The sequence below is a fragment of the Diaphorina citri genome, unplaced genomic scaffold (genome assembly GCF_000475195.1).
Source record: "Diaphorina citri unplaced genomic scaffold, Diaci psyllid genome assembly version 1.1 scaffold730, whole genome shotgun sequence".
Lineage (NCBI taxonomy): Eukaryota > Metazoa > Arthropoda > Insecta > Hemiptera > Psyllidae > Diaphorina > Diaphorina citri.
This window is the reverse complement of record NW_007378163.1, coordinates 120,542-137,794: the sequence shown is the minus strand read 5'-3', so window position 1 is coordinate 137,794 and position 17,253 is coordinate 120,542. Positions and strand designations below refer to the sequence as shown.

Here is a 17,253-nt window from a genome sequence, read left to right as displayed (position 1 = left end):
GGGCCGGGGGGGTGGGGGCGGGTGGGGTGGCTCTTCCCATCGGATAGCCAGGGGGGTGGTCTCGGGGTGGTCGGTCGGCGGACGATCCATGCCGCGGGGGCCTCACCACCCCATCCTGTGGAGGGGGAGAGGGGACAGTTAGATATGGTGAACAGTTCACATTGTAATCAATTGTAATTCGTGGTATCCATCTTGTGGAGGGGGGGGGAAGGAGAAGGTGGTTGAGAGTGCCATAGGCATAACCCCACCCTTGATCAAACATTCGGGGGCCTCACCACCCCATCCTGTGGAGGGGGAGAGGGGACAGTTAGATATGGTGAACAGTTCACATTGTAATCAATTGTAATTCGTAGTATCCATCTTGTGGGGGGGGGAGAAGGTGGTTAGAAATGTGGTTGAGAGTGCCATAGGCATAACCCCACCCTTGATCAAACATTGTTTCACTTTATTGTTCTTGTTTTTTGTACATATGAGAGGGAGAAAGAAAAGAGAAACAGAGAGAGGGAGGGGAGGAGAGAGGAAGAAAAAGAAAGAGCAGGAGAAAAAGAGAGAGACAGACAAGAAGAAAAAAGAGCAACAGAAGGAGTGAGGGAAAGAGAAACTAAGAAAGAGCAAGAAGAGAAAAAGTAAGTAAGAAGGAAGGAGAGTTAGAAAGAGGGAATAAAAGAGAGAGAGAGAGAGAGTGAGCCAAAGCAAGAGAAAAAGAAAGAGCAGGAGAAAAAGAGAGAGACAGACAAGAAGAAAAAAGAGCAACAGAAGGAGTGAGGGAAAGAGAAACTAAGAAAAAGAAAGAGCAAGAAGAGAAAAAGTAAGTGAGAAGGAAGGAGAGTTAGAAAGAGGGAATAAAAGAGAGAGAAAGAGAGAGTGAGCCAAAGCAAGAGAGAGAGAGAGGAATATGAAAATCAATATGGAGAAAGAAAGTTCTAAATGTCAAAGGTCACGCAGAGAAAAACACGTTACGATATTTTTACCTCTCTCTCTCTCTGTGTCTCTTTCTCTCTCTCCCTCCCTCTCTCTCTCACTATCTCCCTCTCTCTCCCTACCTCTTACTCTCCCTCCCTCTTTCTCTACATCTCCTAATATTATCTTTCCTTTCCATTACGCATTCCTCTCTCTCTCTCTCTCTCTCTCTCTCTCTCTCTCTCTCTCTCTCTCTCTCTCTCTCTCTCGCTCTCTCTCTTTCTGTATCTCTCTCTCTCATTATGTATGTACATATTCGTGCTTCTCTCTCTCTTCCTCCCTCCCTCTCTCTTTCTCTCCAGTCTATTTTCATTGTTTACAAAGTTTTTATTCATGTTTTTTTTTCTTCTTCTTTTTCTTCTTCTTCTTCTTCTTCTTCTTCTTCTTCTTCTTCTTCTTCTTCTTCTCTCCCAAAGTTGTTAGGTACGTATACCTACCTACAAACCTGCTCGAATTTTTTCTACAACTTTTTTTTTTAACCTTTGGTTGCACAAACTTTCAAAAATTACCTACAATAGAGTATGCTAATTGAAGGGAAGAGGAAGACACGAACCCTATCTGTCGAGGACAAAGTGAGCAACGGGCGGAAACTAGGCTGGCTTATCCAAGGGTCTCGTCCACAAAGTGAGTTTAAACTCTGTTTATGTTTTAATCTCGGCTTAAGAAAACTGATTAGCTAAAAAAAATTTCATATCAGCCAATCAAATCCCAGAGTTAAATCCCAGAACCAATCAAATCCCAGAGTTAAACTCGCATTGTGGACCTGGCAATAAGTGTTTTATTTTCCTTACATGAATTTAAACCAAGGGTTAAAGTTTCTGCGGGTTGTAAATCCGCTTTTATATTTACCTATACTCTCCCTACATGCTACATATTATATTTACACATGTTACAGATATTTTATTCTCATCCTATGCTTCTCTTTATAAACCTCATCTGTCTATAAATTACGAAAACGGGTGGTAAAAATAAAACCCAGACACTTTAAATATTCTCTCGTGGACTTTCATGGATTTTATTTTTGTTTTGTTTATTTTTGGATTTTTATCATAATAATAATACTAATAATAATAATATAAAATAGATCAGCGATTTTCAACCGGGGGTACGCGAGAGACCCTCCCGGGGTATCCGAGAAAAAATTGTGTAATGGCGGACAAAAGCAAATTTTGAATTTTGACCGTTTATCAGTACAGTACAGTCCAAAAAAGTACTGAATTTTGACTTCAAGGTACTGAAGTGCCAGCCTTGTGTTGTGTTTGTGTGCCAGCCATTTCAGCTTCCTTTTCCTTCACCGCCACCACATTCCTTTCTTCGTTCCTTTCCAAAACTTCCGGTTTGTTCTTCTTTTAGTTCTTCTTCTTTTGATTCTTCTTCTCCCCCTCCTCCTTCTTCCTCTTCATTCAAAACTTCTAGTAGCTTTTTCTTTTTGTCAGCTCCGTCTTCTTCCCCTTTCTTTCCTCTCATATCTTCTTCTCCTCTCTCTTCTTTCCTTCTCCTCCTCCTCCTCCTTCTTCTTATTTCTCTTCATTTAAAACTTCTAGTTTTTTCTTTTTTTTTATATCTTCTTCTCCTCCCTCTTCTTTTTCTTCTCCTTCTTTTTCGTCTTCTTCTTCTTTCTCTTCTCCTTCCTGACAAATATTCGCAAAACCTTCTCATTTCTCATTTGTTATCTCGGTCTGGATTTTTGTCAACGTTTTCGTGTTTCCTGCTTTCCTGCTTCATGGTGGGTGCTTACAGGGTGGCCGAGTTCTACAGTTCGTAATATCTTTTATGACACGTTGTTTCTGATACCTATTCCTTGTTTTCTAACATTCCTATACCACCTTTTATACTTATATTATTTTCATATTGTTCTCTCCAGTTTTTCTCTCGCATCCATTTCATTCTCGGATTTGGTTCGTGATTCTTCTTCTTCATCTTCTTCTTCCCCTTGTTTCCTTATAATTGTTCTCCTCTATTTCTCTTCTTCTTCTTCTTCTTCTTCTTCTTCTTCTTCTTCTTCTTCTTCTTCTTTTCTTTTCTTCTTCTACTACTCCTTCCTCATAGCCTTGTTCTTCTTCTTTTCCTTATCACCCTTCTTTTTCGGCTGCTGTTCCTCCTGGTTCTTACTATTCGTCCCCTCGTTCTTTTTCTTCGTCCTCCTTCTTCATAAAAAAAGAGCAACATTTTTAACGATGCTTTTTCCTTTCTCATTCTTTTGTTCATTTGAGTTTTTGTTTGCTGTGTCCTGCTTCCTGTTTTGTTTTTTTAGTGTCCTTGCTGTTATTAGCATCAAGCAGGGAACTGACTCTCCCTTATTATTATTGTTGTTATTTTTTGTTTGTTTTGTTTTTTTTTTTTTTTTTTTTTGCTTTCTCCTTTGTGAATCACTGATGATTAGCCGTTTTTTTTCGTGAATTTCTTTTCGTCTGAGTACCTAGGTACCTACATACATATTGTTTGTTTGACTCTTAAATTACAAGCCTTTCCAATTTGTTTTCTGAGGTAAGTAGGTAGTAGATCTTTTGAAAATAAATTTGGAGTACCTCATTGAATCCTGTCATAAAAGAAGAAAAATGGGATAGGTATGATATCAAATCTATTTACACATGTAGATTAAAGACTTTTATTCCTTCAGAAGGTATTTCCACTCGTTCCTTAGGACATTTCTATTTTCCACTTACTTCTCGACAAATTATTCTATTTCTATAAAACAAACAAAAATGTTGCTAGGTACATACTTTGCTACTTTCCTAAACCTAAAAAAAAAGTTCCAGCTAAACCTACATATAGACTTTCATGTTTCATCTAAAATATCTAAATCTATTTCATCTGTAGCACGTAGAGGTACTCATTACAGTCATTATTGTAATATGCCTATTGGCTAATTCTTCCCAGAACCTAAGGTATAGGTAGGTACTTAAAATTACATCAACCAATCATAACCTATGTATTTTTTTTATTAATTCTAACGAAAATCTAGAAGGTAGGTAATTAATAGGTACTTTATAATTAAATCCACCAATCACAATCACTTACCCTGGCGGCAATACTGGTATTCGGTTTCTCGAGCAGATCCCAAACAAACTTTTGATATTGCGCGCACTGCCCCTCGCCAAATTCCTCTTCATCCCTTTGGCGCAAAGATTCCGCCTCTTTGCGCATTTCCTCGAAGACGTGCTCTTTGCGCTGATGGTACTTGTGTTGGCAGCACGACTCTAGATAAAGCTCGTCCACACCCCAATACTCCAGGTCGTCGGAGAACGAGAGAACGCACATCTCGTCCACCAGATGAAGTTTACCTGCGGCGCGAGAGAAAAAGAAATCTAGTATGGACATGGCATGACTTTAATTAAATCCTATTGTTTTTAACTACGAAATCTCTAATTTTATTGCTAAGTCAGAAAAAGCAGTCAAAACACGGCTAAAAATGGCAGCCTAGTAAGCTTGGAGGGTAGCGCGTCTGAGCTGTAAGCAGGACGGATTTTATTGTAAAAAGATAATGTTCGTTCTCGGAACGGCTGACTTTCTCCTATCCTGTCTTCTTCTCTCTTCAATTTCGGAACGATAAAAGCGGTTACAGTTTCCTCTGTCAAACCGCTAACCAGGAAGTTACGGCCCCAGCCTCTCTTGTAACTTCCTAAAAAAATAATTAATGGAGGGGAAAAAAACAACAAAACAAAACAAACAAACTCACCTGTCCGATAGAAATTAAGAATAGAACTGAACGACCGCGGATGCCGATCAAAGAAGTACTCGTTGTCTCGCAGCGAATAATCGTCGCATATTTGACGCAAGGCGTCGTGCGTGTTGCATTCTCTCAATTTGCCCAGGCGCGTGTGAGGCAGCCGGTCTAGCGTTTCCCAGAGCACCTCGTGCTTTACGCCGCCCACACATGCGCCCGCCCGGTTGAATGGTTTTCTGAAAGAGAGACCTCTGAGTGGAAATTTGGAAACCACTCTAGGGCTAACTGAGAGGCTGACGAAAAACGCCGACCTCGTCTGAGTACGGAAAAAGGCGGAGAAGTAGAAGAAGAGTTGTAGAAGAAATACCTGCCAGAGTAGGTACTTGGGTAGTTGGCAATCAACAAAGGTGAATGTGAAACATCCACTAACGAAGAATGAAATTAAGATGATTGGCACATTGCATAATTACATAGATACCAGGCGTTCATACAAAAAGTTTTTTCTGGGTTTGACATCATTGTTAAACCTACCTACTGCTAATGTGCTCAGTTTTTAGTCCGTCCTTCCTTTATTATTACAATAGTAATAAGAAGGTATAAGGGACGGACTATTGTATTCGCTTTGGTGTCGTCTGTCTGTGTGTCTGTCTATCTGTTCCCATAGAAGGACTCATCCAAACCTGGTCGACCTATATATCAAATTAAAGGTCTTTTTACCAGGAACACGAAAGTGGTGGTGCAAATTTTGTCCAGAGAACCATAAAGCCAAAAAAAACTAAAAAAGCTGGTTTTTGGGGGTTGGACCAATTCGAAAAAATAATGAGACCATAAGATTTGGGAGTAAAAAACACTCTGATTTGATAGGTCACACTTGTACTTTATAAGCACTATTGTGATTCGCGTTTTTCACGAATTTCGCGAAAACCGCGAATCGCAAAAATTCGAGTGAGTAGTCGATTATACTTCAAATTTACGTAGAAAACGAATATGCAATGAAAAAATAGGGGTTCTAATTTAAAAATCCAAAGTTGGTACCCGATTCGCGGACTTCGCGAAATTTTTCGCGAATCGCGATATTGCCAAAATGTCCGCTTCAAAAATCAAAAAGTTACGTGAAATTTGTCGCGACGACCTATGAACTCAAAGCGAGAAAGTTTTAGATAACACTTCAGTCGTGAAATTTGTCGCGACGACCTATGAACTCAAAGCGAGAAAGTTTTAGATAACACTTCAGTCGTTATTTTAAGACCGGTTTTAGCGTTTTTTGTTTTTCGAAATTTCGAACAGGCTCCGAGAAAATCAATTAAAGCATAAATTCTGGGACACCCTGTATATCAAACTAGCTTTTGTGCCCCTGCTTCGCCACGGTTTAGAATATTTTAGTAAAAGAAAAAACCTCAGTAGGAATATGGATAGCTCCTCACCAGAAAGAATATATAGAATATGGTCGCGCTACGCGCTCTCCATCGACTTCTCACTTTGAGAGAATACGGTCGCGCTACGCACTCCCCATAGGCTTCTCACCTTGAGAGAATACGGTCGCGCTACGCGCTCTCTATCGGCTTCTCACTTCTATAGAATATGGTCGCGCTACGCGCTCCCCATCAGCTTCTCACTTTAAGAGAATATGGTCGCGCTACGCGCTCCCTATCAGATTCTCACTTTGAGACAATACTGTCGCGCTACGCGCTCCCCATCGGCTTCTCAATGGATTTGAAAAATATTCCCTGATATTCTACCATCCAAATACCGACCATGGTCAACGTATCTTAACTTCAGTGCTATGTCCGTAAATAATTTAAAGTCGCATTAAACAAAAAGATCCCTAGGTGGTCACTCATACAGCTACCAACCACGCTCAACGTTGCTTAATTTCAGTGATATGTGAGGAGTAGCTACAAATTTCATGTAATGAGGGATCATTTTGTCCAGAAAACCATATAGCCGAACAACCAAAAAAACTGGTTTTTGGGGGATTTTTTTCACATTTTCTCACACAAATGAGCTCTGATCTTGAAATTTGTCGCGACGACCTATGAACTCAAAGCGAGAAAGTTTCAGATAACACTTCAGTCGATCATTTAAGACCGGTTTTAGCGTCACCTATGTTAAGCTACGCCGAGCAAGGCCAATAAATGGATGGGTGACTTAAACATTATATTGGGAATAAAGGGACAACGATCCCCTAATCACGATCGAATAAACTACGGGCTAAAAAATTCCCGGAGGGACGGACCCAACTTGTTTATTTGATTTTCGTGTCTTCCCTCCTTCTCCTTTTCCGTTCTTTCCTTTATGACAACTCTTCTTCTTCTTCTTCATTCAATACTTCTAATGTCTTTTTCTTGTTTTTTCACATTTTCTCACACAAATGAGCTCTGATCTTGAAATTTGTCGCGACGACCTATGAACTCAAAGCGAGAAAGTTTTAGGTAGATAGGTAACACTTCAGTCGTTAATTCAAGACCGGTTTTAGCGTCACCTATGTTAAGCTACGCTGAACAAGGCCAATAAATGGATGGGTGACTTGAACATTATATTGGGAATAAAGGGACAACGATCCTCTAATCACGATCGAATAAACTACGGGCTAAAAAAATTCCCGGAGGGACGGACCCAACTTGATTATTTGATTTTCGTCTTCCCTCCTTCTCCTTTTCCGTTCTTTCCTTTATGACAATTCTTCTTCTTCATTCAATACTTCTAATGTCTTTTTCTTTTTTTTTTTTTTTTTTTTAATTCTCAAGCGCCTGACCGCCTGATAAACGAACAACACGACAACATTGATGAATATGAGTAGGTACTGTTTCTGGCAAAAATAATACTAAATGTTTTAAAGTTTCTTTTGGGCACTCTGGGCCATCGCGCTTTGCTCTCACGAAAAACCCTCAGTAGCACCGTGACGTTTAACCTCTATCAACAAAAGGGAGGAAACCAATTCGGTCCGAAAACCGGTTTTTTGCTACCAATTGGGTCCGGGTTTGAGAGTGCTTATTCTCAAAGTATTCGCCTCCGCGGCACACTATTCTAGACTGCATTAAAATGATAATAATAATTAACATAAATGACATTTTATCTTAGGTGGAGTCCAACACATGCAACCGCACATTGGAGTCTCTTCTTCTTCTTCTTCTTCTTCTTCTTCTTCTTCTTCTTCTTCTTCTTCTTCTTCTTCTTCTTCTTCTTCTTCTCGTATTAAAGAAGTTGGCAGGAGCCAAAAAAGATGGAAATGTGTGAAATATATTTTCTTCTTCCTAACAGAATGAAAATTTTCAAATTTTCTTTTAGGAAATATTTTCCCATGCCGATGAAATCCAAAAGTAGATCCCATTTAATTTATTACTTTTATTTTTCTCTTTCTCCCTTCAATAATTCCCTCTCTCCCTCTCCCTTTCTCCCCACTCTATCTTTGTCTCTTTCTTCCTCCTACTCTCTCTCTCTCTCTCTTCATATCTGTATTTTTTAAATTCCCGCCTACCATTTCTCTTTTTCATTTCCTGACTAGTTTTTCCGTCTCTCTTTCTTCCCCTATCATACGAGAATCTCTCTTTATCTTCCGTCTTTATCTCTCTTCTCTCTCCCTCTCTCTCTCTTCCTCATTCTCTCTCTCTCTCTTACTTTTTCCCTCTCGTTATCTTTCTATCTCTCTTTCTCTTCTTCCACCTGTCTCTCCCTCTTTATTTTCATCGCTCTCCATTATTTTTGTCTCATTTACATTTTATTTCCATTCATCTATTAATCCTTCTTCCACATTTTTATTCACCCCCCCTCTCTCTCTCTCTCTCTCTCTCTCTCTCTCTCTCTCTCTCTCTCTCTCTCTCTCTCTCTCTTCCTATCTGTATTTATTCTATTCCCGCCTACCATTTCTCTTTTTCATTTCCTGAATAGTTTTTCCGTCTCTCTTTCTTCCCCTATCATACGAGAATCTCACGTTCTCTCTTTATCTTCCGTCTTTATCTCTCTTCTCTCTCCCTCTCTCTCTCTCTCTCTCTCTCTCTCTCTCTCTCTCTCTCGTTATCTTTCTATCTCTCTTACTCTTCTTCCACCTGTCTCTCCCTCTTTATTTTCATCCCTCTCCATTATTTTTGTCTCATTTACATTTTATTTCCATTCATCTATTAATCCTTCTTTCACATTTTTATTCATTTCATCTCTCTCTCCTCTTCTTCTCCTTTTCTTCCCCCCCCCCCCCCCTCTTTTCTTCTTTCTACTCTCTTCCTCATCCTCACTCCTTCTATATTTTCTATTTCAGCTTCCTTTTCCTTCACCGCCACCACATTTCTTTCTTCGTTCCTTTCCAAAACTTCCGGTTTCTTTTAGTTCTTCTTTTTCTTCTTCTTCTTCTTCTTGTTCTTCTTCTTCTCCTCCTCCTCCTCCTACTCCTTTTCCTCCTTGTTTTTCTTTCTCTTCGTCCAAAACTTCTTCTTTTTCTTCTTCTTTCTCACAAATATTCGCAAAACCTTCTCATTTGTTATCTCGGTCTGCATTCTATATTTTTGTCAACGTTTTCGTGTTTCCTGCTTTCCTGCTTCATGGTGGGTGCTTACAGGGTGCCCGAGTTCTACAGTTCGTAATATCTTTTATAACACGTTGTTTCTAATACCTATTCCCTGTTTTCTAACATTCCTATACCACCTTTTATACTTATATCATTTTCATATTTTTCTCTCCAGTTTTTCTCTCGTGGGGAAATGGGAAAAAATTAGAATAAAGTAGAAAATGACTAGCAGGTTGCCAGTGCTTCGGTATGTCAAATCAAGCGTGCTGGGAGGTACGAACGTCAAGAGGTCGAAGACCCGTGCCGCCACGCCGGCCTTTAATTAACACGAAATGGAGTTTCATGATCTATCGGTATTTTCAACTTTGATCATAACTCGAAATAGGTCTAGATTTCTGCAAAAGTCTCTCTTAAATGGGGAATCTTGTGTCTCTTATTGCATCCATCTGATGGGCATGCTACGACACAGACCACAAGAGTCTAGAGTAGTAGTTGTTCACTGCTACGAAATAAAAAGGCCGGTGCGGTGAAACAACGGTTTTACATTAAAGACAGAGGTAATTCATGTTAAAAGCCGTATGGAACAACCCATGTACATAGGCATGCGCTGGGCGCAAGTAAAATTGAACAAATAGAGACATGGTTTCAAGCTTTCAAGGTAACATAAAAATATAGAGTCAATATTACCCTACTTAATCAAAAAACACTTCAAAGGTTTTTCCCTCTTTTCTTTTTCTTCTTCTTCTTCTTCTTCTTCTTCTTCTTCTTTTTCTCCTCCTTTTTTCCACCAACAGGAAATTTCCCCACAATTCCGTTTTTAAATTGGAACTTTTTTACCACGAGGAAATTTTTTGGGGCCGTATTTAGGATGGGGGGGTCGAGGCTTCATTCTTTCTTTTACTGTAGGCCAGACTCCTAAAATTTTGAGGGTCCACATTCCCCCTTGACAAAATTCTGGGTACGGCCCTGACACTTAGGTAAGAGGTAGGTAGATTATACACTTACGTATAGGTAGACATGAAAGTTACGAAACCCCAACCCCTCCTCAATACTCTAATATCCCCTTCCCTCATATCGGAAATTGAAAAACAGGTCAATGTTGTTTTTTCGTCGATGGCTTTTGAATTATTCATGAGTATTTTTTTTTTTTTTTTTTTTTTTTTTTTTTTTTTTTTTTAATTTTTTATTTGTTTTTTTTTTTTTTTTTTTTTTTTTTTTTTTTTTTAATTCTCAAGCGCCTGACCGCCTGATAAACGAACAACACGACAACATTGATGAATATGAGTAGGTACTATTTCTGGCAAAAATAATACTAAGTGTTTTAAAGTTTCTTTTGGGCACTCTGGGCCATCGCGCTTTGCTTTTCTCAGCCCCTCTCACGAAAAACCCTCAGTAACACCGTGACGTTTAACCTCTATCAACAAAAGGGAGGAAACCAATTCGGTCCCAAAACCTGTTTTTTGCTACCAATTTGGGTCCGGGTTTGAGAGGGTCTAAGTACCAATTGGGTCCCACACTTAAATTGATAGGTACCTGATTGTTTTTCTTCTTTCTATCACAAGCACTACCTATGTTCTTAGAGCTGAATCTTCCTAGTCTAAAATTTTAGAGTGATCGCTACCAAAAGAACTGGCATAAATGAGCAGTGACCAGTGTTATTATAGGGTTAGGTTAAACGCAAAAAGGAGTTTTCACAATTAGAGCAGTGACTAGTGTTATTATAGGGTTAGGTTGAACGCAAAAAGGAGTTTTCTTTTTCACTGTCGTAGCTTCTGAATAAGTACCGAAATTTTTGGTGATTGTATTGAAAAATCTCGGAAAATTATGATGGATTAAGCACGAATAAAGCAGAATTATTTCTTTTACTTGTGAACAACAGAAAAACGAACGTTGTAATATTGTTAAAAGTTAAAACCCTTATTTATTTCATCCAAGTCATTACAGGTATACGGGACCCAATTGGTAGTAAGCCCGGGACCCAATTGGTAGTCGACTACCTTAAGAAAAAAGGTCATGGGACAGAATTGGCGTTCTTCCCAACAAAAATGTGATCAATTGGACAAAAAAGTGAGGTTTAAAAATGGTTTACTACCCGTTATTACCCATAAAACAGTGCTTATTCTCAAAGTATTCGCCTCCGCGGCACACTATTCTAGACTGCATTAAAATGATAATATAATAATTAACATAAATGACATTTTATCTTAGGTGGAGTCCAACACATGCAACCACACATTGGAGTCCACTTACTATTGTTATGTGTTATACCTTTTTTCTCTTTAAAAAAAAAAAAAAAAAAAAAAAAAAAACAAACCCACCCCAAAATTAAAAAATAACTCCGGGGGATCGGGGGAATGGGGCCGCGAGTGCGGCCCTTCTTCTGTAGGGCATAGGCAGGTCCGCGCGCAGGGGGGGGCGACGGGAACCGCACCTCTTGCTTTTCGGCCGCGGGGCCCACGGGCTGGGTCGCGGGCCACCAGCGGTACCCAGGCCGGCAGCGGCAGCCAAGACCCCATGGGGTTGGGGGCGGGGTCGGTGGATGCGGCCTTCCCATCGGACTAGGGCCACGGGGTGGGTCTCGGGGTGGTCGGTCGGCGGACGATCCATGCCGCAGGGGGCCTCATCCCCCCTCCTGGCTGGAGGCGGCGAGCGGGGGAGAGGGGCGACAGTGGATATGGTGAACAGTTCACATTGCTAATGAATATGCTTTAATTCGTCGGTTATCATCTGTGCTGGAGGGGGGGGGAAGGAGAAGGTGGGTCGAGGAGTGCCATAGGCGATAACCCCACCGCGCCCTGATCAAACCAATTTTGTTGTCTCCACTTTATTCGTCTTGTTTTTTGTACATATGAAGAGGGAGAAAGAAAAGAGAAACATGAGAGAGGGAGGGGAGGAGAGAGGGAGAAAAAGAAAGAGCAGGAGAAAAAGAGAGAGACAGACAAGAAGAAAAAAGAAGCCAACAGAAGGAGTGAGGGGCAAAGAGAAACTAAGAAAGAGCAAGAAGAGAAAAAGTAAGTTAAGAAGGAAGGAGAGCTTAGAAAAGAGCGGAATAAAAGAGAGCACGCGAAGAAAGAGAGAGGAGAGAGAGTGAGCCGAAAGCAATGAGAGAGAGCAGAGAGAGGAATATGAAAATCAATATGGAGAAAGAAAGTTCTAAATGTCAAAGGTCACGCAGAGAAAAACACGTTACGATATTTTTACCTCTTCTCTCTCTCTGTGTCTCTTTCTCTCTCTCCCTCCCTCTCTCTCTCACTATCTCCTCTCTCTCCCTACCTTCTTACTCTCCCTCCTCTTTCTTCTACATCTCCTAATATTATTCCTTTTCCTTTCATTACGCATTACGCATTTTATCTCTCTCTTCTCTCTCTCTCTCTTCTCTCTCTCTCTCTCTCTCTCTCTCTCTCTCTCTCTCTCTCTCTCTCTCTCTCTCTCTCTCTCGCTCTCTCTCTTTCTGTGTCTCTCTCTCTCATTATGTATGTACATATTCGTGCCTCTCTCTCTCTTCCTCTCTCCCTCTCTCTTTCTCTCCAGTCTATTTTCATTGTTCACAAAGTTTTTATTCATGTTTTCTTTTCTTCTTCTTCTTCTTCTTCTTCTTCTTCTTCTTCTTCTTCTTCTTCTTCTTCACTCCCAAAGTTGTTAGGTATGTACCTACCTACAAACCTACTCGAATTTTTTCTACAACTTTTTTTTAACCTTTGGTTGCACAAACTTTCAAAAATTACTTACAATAGAGTGTATGCTAATTGAAGGGAAGAGGAAGACACGAACCCAGTGGCGTAGCGTGGTGTAAATTCAAGTGTAGGGCCTTGTAGGGCTCATGCACAGGTCTACCAAGTCCCATCACATTAGGTACATGCCATTAATATTTATGGGCATTAGAGTGAACTTTTGAGTTGTATGGCCGCCATACATACACGCTACGCCACTGCACGAACCCTATCTGTCGAGGATAAAGTGAGTAACGAGTAACAAATAAAAAAAAACGTAATTTTTCACCCTCTTTTGGCCAATTTTTAATTTGTGCCAGATCTGGCACTCTGCGCATGGTAGGGTTACCTCTTATCTCCAGAGCCTCAACAAAGTAGAAAGCTGAACTTTGATAGGAATATTCCTAATATGGTCTACATGTGCAAGAAGAGAGGATTTTTTGCCTAAATCTAAACTGATATCGAGTTATGATCGATTTTCCGTGGCGAAGCAGGGGGTAACCTGCTACTGCTGATCAGTAGTCAGTCCATTTTAGACAAAAAACCGGGACACCCTGTACATGTTTATAAACCGAAAAAGTACTGAATTTTGACTTCAAGGTACTGAAGTATATATATATTTTTTTTTTTTTTTTTTCAAAAGGTACTGAGTGTGTTTAGAACTCAGTAGTAATCGTACACAACAACCTACTCATTATTACATTGGCGGTACTCATTATTTTGGCGCGGGTACGCGAGATTAAATCCGGGTACCAAGGGGTACGCGGAAGAAAACAGGTTGAGAACCGCTGATATAGAAGGATAGGGTTTTTCTTGACACATCAACAGGTGTGTGTACTCCCGGTACGCATACCTGATGGTGGCGGGGGTACATGAGGTTAAATCCGGGTACCCAAGGGTTACGCGGGCGAAAAAAAGGTTTCTTTTTTATTTATATTTATTATAGTGTAAAAAAAAAGGTTGAGAACCGCTGAAATAGATAATAATATCATTTTTCTGACCTGAATACTGGAAATGCAGAATGCACATTATTAATAATAGTCACGACATACTGGGTGGGGTTGATAAATGGCCATTCATTATTAAAAACAGGGTGTCTTAAAATCGCCTGATAAAGAAATGTTCCACGTTAGAACACAGGTGCCTATCTGCCTATTCTAAACAGATAGGGTTTGTTCTCGGAACGGCTGGCTTTCTCCTAGAACAAAGGAGCCCTTTATTCTGAACAGGTAAGGTTTGTTCTCGGAACGGCTGGCTTCTCCTATGCTCTGTCGTCCTCCTCTCTTTTCCTGTACAAACCAAAACTGTACAAACCAAAACTACAACTAGCTTTCTGAGACGGTATTTTATCCACCTTAATAAAGTAATAAACTAATGCAAAAGAGATCTTGAATCTTTAGGCACTCTTTTGATTATAAAAGCGAGATCCATTCACTCATTTCACACACTGATTGCTCCTCTCTCCAGAACCGAGACTGTAGAAAGCTGAAATTTGGTGGGAATATTCCTAAAATGGTCTACCTATATGTGCAAGAAGAGAGAATTTTGCCTAAATCATAACTGATATCGAGTTATGATCAATTTTCCGTGGCGAAGCACGGGTCAACCTGCTACTGCTAGTCACTAATCAGTCCATACCTATGAGGTACAAAAAACCGGGACACCCTGTACATATTTATAAATAATTATGGACTGATGGAACGATGATGATATTATTCATATTTTATTCTTCCTCCTCTTTTTCTTCTTCTCCTCCTCCTCCTTCTCCTCTTCCTCTTCTTCTTCTTCTTCTTCTTCTTCTTCTTCTTCTTCTTCTTCTTCTTCTTCTTCTTCTTCTTCTTCTTCTTCTTCTTCTAATTTTCCCCATCCGTGGCACAAGCTTCGGCTTTTACGGATGGGTATACCATTTGTTAACAATTTATTTGATGAGAGAGTTGTTCTGAAAAACCAATAAATGGAAACTTGTAAAAAAAAAATAAAATTTTCTCCGGCTTCTTCTACTTATTCGTCTTTTCTCTTTCCAATTCCTCCTTCTTTATCTCCTCCTTCTTCTCTATTTTCTTTTCTCTTTTTCACTGCAATAATTCCTGATGATGATCTTGATATGTAGGTAGTATCTTTCTTCCCTCACTTCCTTTTTAATTTCTTCTTGAACCCCACCACCACCTCAATACAAGGTTACCATCCATGCCAGCATGAGCTCAGATTTTAATATTCCACAGACAACCCCCGGGTGCAAAATGCTGAACAAACAACTAACTATCTCCAACTAAACAAAGTAAAAACAATCTATCTCCAACTAAACAAAGTAAAAACAAACTATCTCCAACTAAACAAAGTAAAAACAATCTATCTCCAACTAAACAAAGTAAAAACAAACTATCTCCAAAGTTAGCACTCCTAATTATTACAAAACTAATACCTCCCCAAACTGAAACTAACACAAAACTAGCAACAATAATAATAATAATATAATAAAATAGATCAGCGATTTTCAACCGGGGGTACGCGAGAGACCCTCCGGGAATACCCGAGAAAAAATTGTGTAATGGCGGACAAAAGCAAATTTTGAATTTTGACCGTTTATCAGTACAGTACAGTCCGAAAAAGTACTGAATTTTGACTTCAAGGCTTAGAGCTCTATTCTTATGTGGACACATTCTCAAATCAATGAGGATAAAATTACATGACTCGGCTGGGATCGAACCCACGGCCTGTTTACCAGGGAAACATCACCTAATTACAAATATCTGACTGGCCAAAATTTACCTTCTTTTTCACTTCTAGGAGAGGAGCCGTCATATCAGACAATCAGGCTTTTGGCTCACTTTTTCCTGGAGATTACAACCAGCTCCTTTTTTTCCTACCTATAATCAGATTTTATTTTCTTGCCTGAAAGAGATAGGGTAGGTACATTAAGAGGTGATTATCTGGTTAGGTATCTACCAGATTCAATTCTCACCTCAAATGGCCCACGTGCATTTCTTTGGCGATATTGGGCGACGAAAAGTCAACGAGTACCCTCAGCTTCTTATTCAGGGTGGGGGGCTGAACGCCATTCACTATGATGTCCTTGATTTGCTCTCCTGCATAGACTCGGGATAGGAACACATTCACGAAGCCTGGTTTGGCCACTTCTATCTTGTCGATAACCTTGGCTAGAGATGGGTTGGTTGCCAGTTCTGACGTCACGACAGAGGCTATCGACTGGGCAATGTCAAACGGGTTCTTCTTTTCACCTGGAGAGAAAAAAAAAATGTCATTTGACATTTTTATATAAATTAAATAAATGGTCAATTGCTGAGCCAAAATTACTTGGCCCGACTCAAACCACATTCAACCATAATGAAGACCTGTGCTTTTCCTTGATTGATTGATTGATTAACAAATCAACGGGTAAAACCCATGTATATTTTTCCTTTTGAAGTATGATAGATCCTTTAGACCTAGTGAAAAAAGTATCCTCACCTTTATCCTTGAATATTTTGCACAAGGCCATCGCATCGTTACACTGGAAGTCACCAAACTTGTGCACATACTTCTCATTGGTAGACGCCACAGAGGCCGTCTTATCCCCGAGCTCTGGAAACGCAACCTGCACGGCATGCGTGAACACGTCACTCAAATAGTCACGCACGCTCATGCGGTCACTCACGGGCACGTTCATTTTTTTGGCCGTCCCTTTAGTCTGGCTTGAACTGGAGGATGAGATGCCTTGTTTCTTCTCTTCCTCAGCAATAGCCTGTGAAGTTGGAACAGAATCATTTTAGCTGACAAAGTTATGAGGCATGGTTTGAAAATGATCTAAAAAAAAAAGATTAATCAAACAGTGTGTTTAGGTAACGTTTTATTTTCTTTATTTGATAATAACAAGTAAATACAAATACAAGAGGATCCTTCCTAAGACACAATGCTTCTAAGATATTTTCCTTACATGAATTCAAACCAAGGGTTAAAGTTTCTGCGGGTTGTAAATCCGCATTTATATTTACCTATACTCTCCCTACATCCTACACATTATATTTACACATGTTACAGATATTTTATTCTCATCCTATGCTTCTATTTATAAACCTCATCTGTCTATAAATTACGAGCACAGGCGGTAAAAATAAAACCCAGACACTTGAATATTCTCTCGTGGACTTTCATGGATTTCATTGGTTTTATTTTTGTTTTGTTTATTTTTGGATTTTTATTTATTCATTGGTTTTATATTTTGTTAGTTTATTTTTTATTTATTCATTTATTTTATTTTTATAGATAGGTTTTGGTAGTTGGTACATGTTGCTGTTTCTGTGTGGGAGTAAGGATTTTTAATTGTGTTGAGCATTAAAATGCTTATCACAAATGTCCTTCCTCGCTTGATAAACTACGCTAAATTTAATGACTTGACTTGGACTCGAACCACCAACCTC

At 39.7% G+C, this 17,253-nt stretch overlaps 1 protein-coding gene and 1 pseudogene across 1 annotated transcript in view; both read right to left on the bottom strand.

Moving 5' to 3' along the window:
- LOC103511599 (potassium voltage-gated channel protein Shab-like) overlaps nucleotides 1-4,827 on the bottom strand; it is a gene marked incomplete at its 3' end in the record, with an annotated part of 19,984 nt that extends 15,157 nt beyond the window's left edge. Inside the window, exons 1-2 of the mRNA XM_026825319.1 lie at nucleotides 4,640-4,827; nucleotides 3,982-4,244 (exon numbers count right to left, since the gene is read on the bottom strand). Of these exons, the coding sequence (XP_026681120.1) occupies nucleotides 3,982-4,221 (240 nt within the window). The remainder of the gene's footprint in view (nucleotides 1-3,981; nucleotides 4,245-4,639) is intronic.
- Nucleotides 4,828-15,793: 10,966 nt separating this feature from the next.
- LOC113468424 lies at nucleotides 15,794-16,578 on the bottom strand (annotated as a pseudogene).
- Between the last annotated feature and the right edge of the window lie 675 nt (nucleotides 16,579-17,253).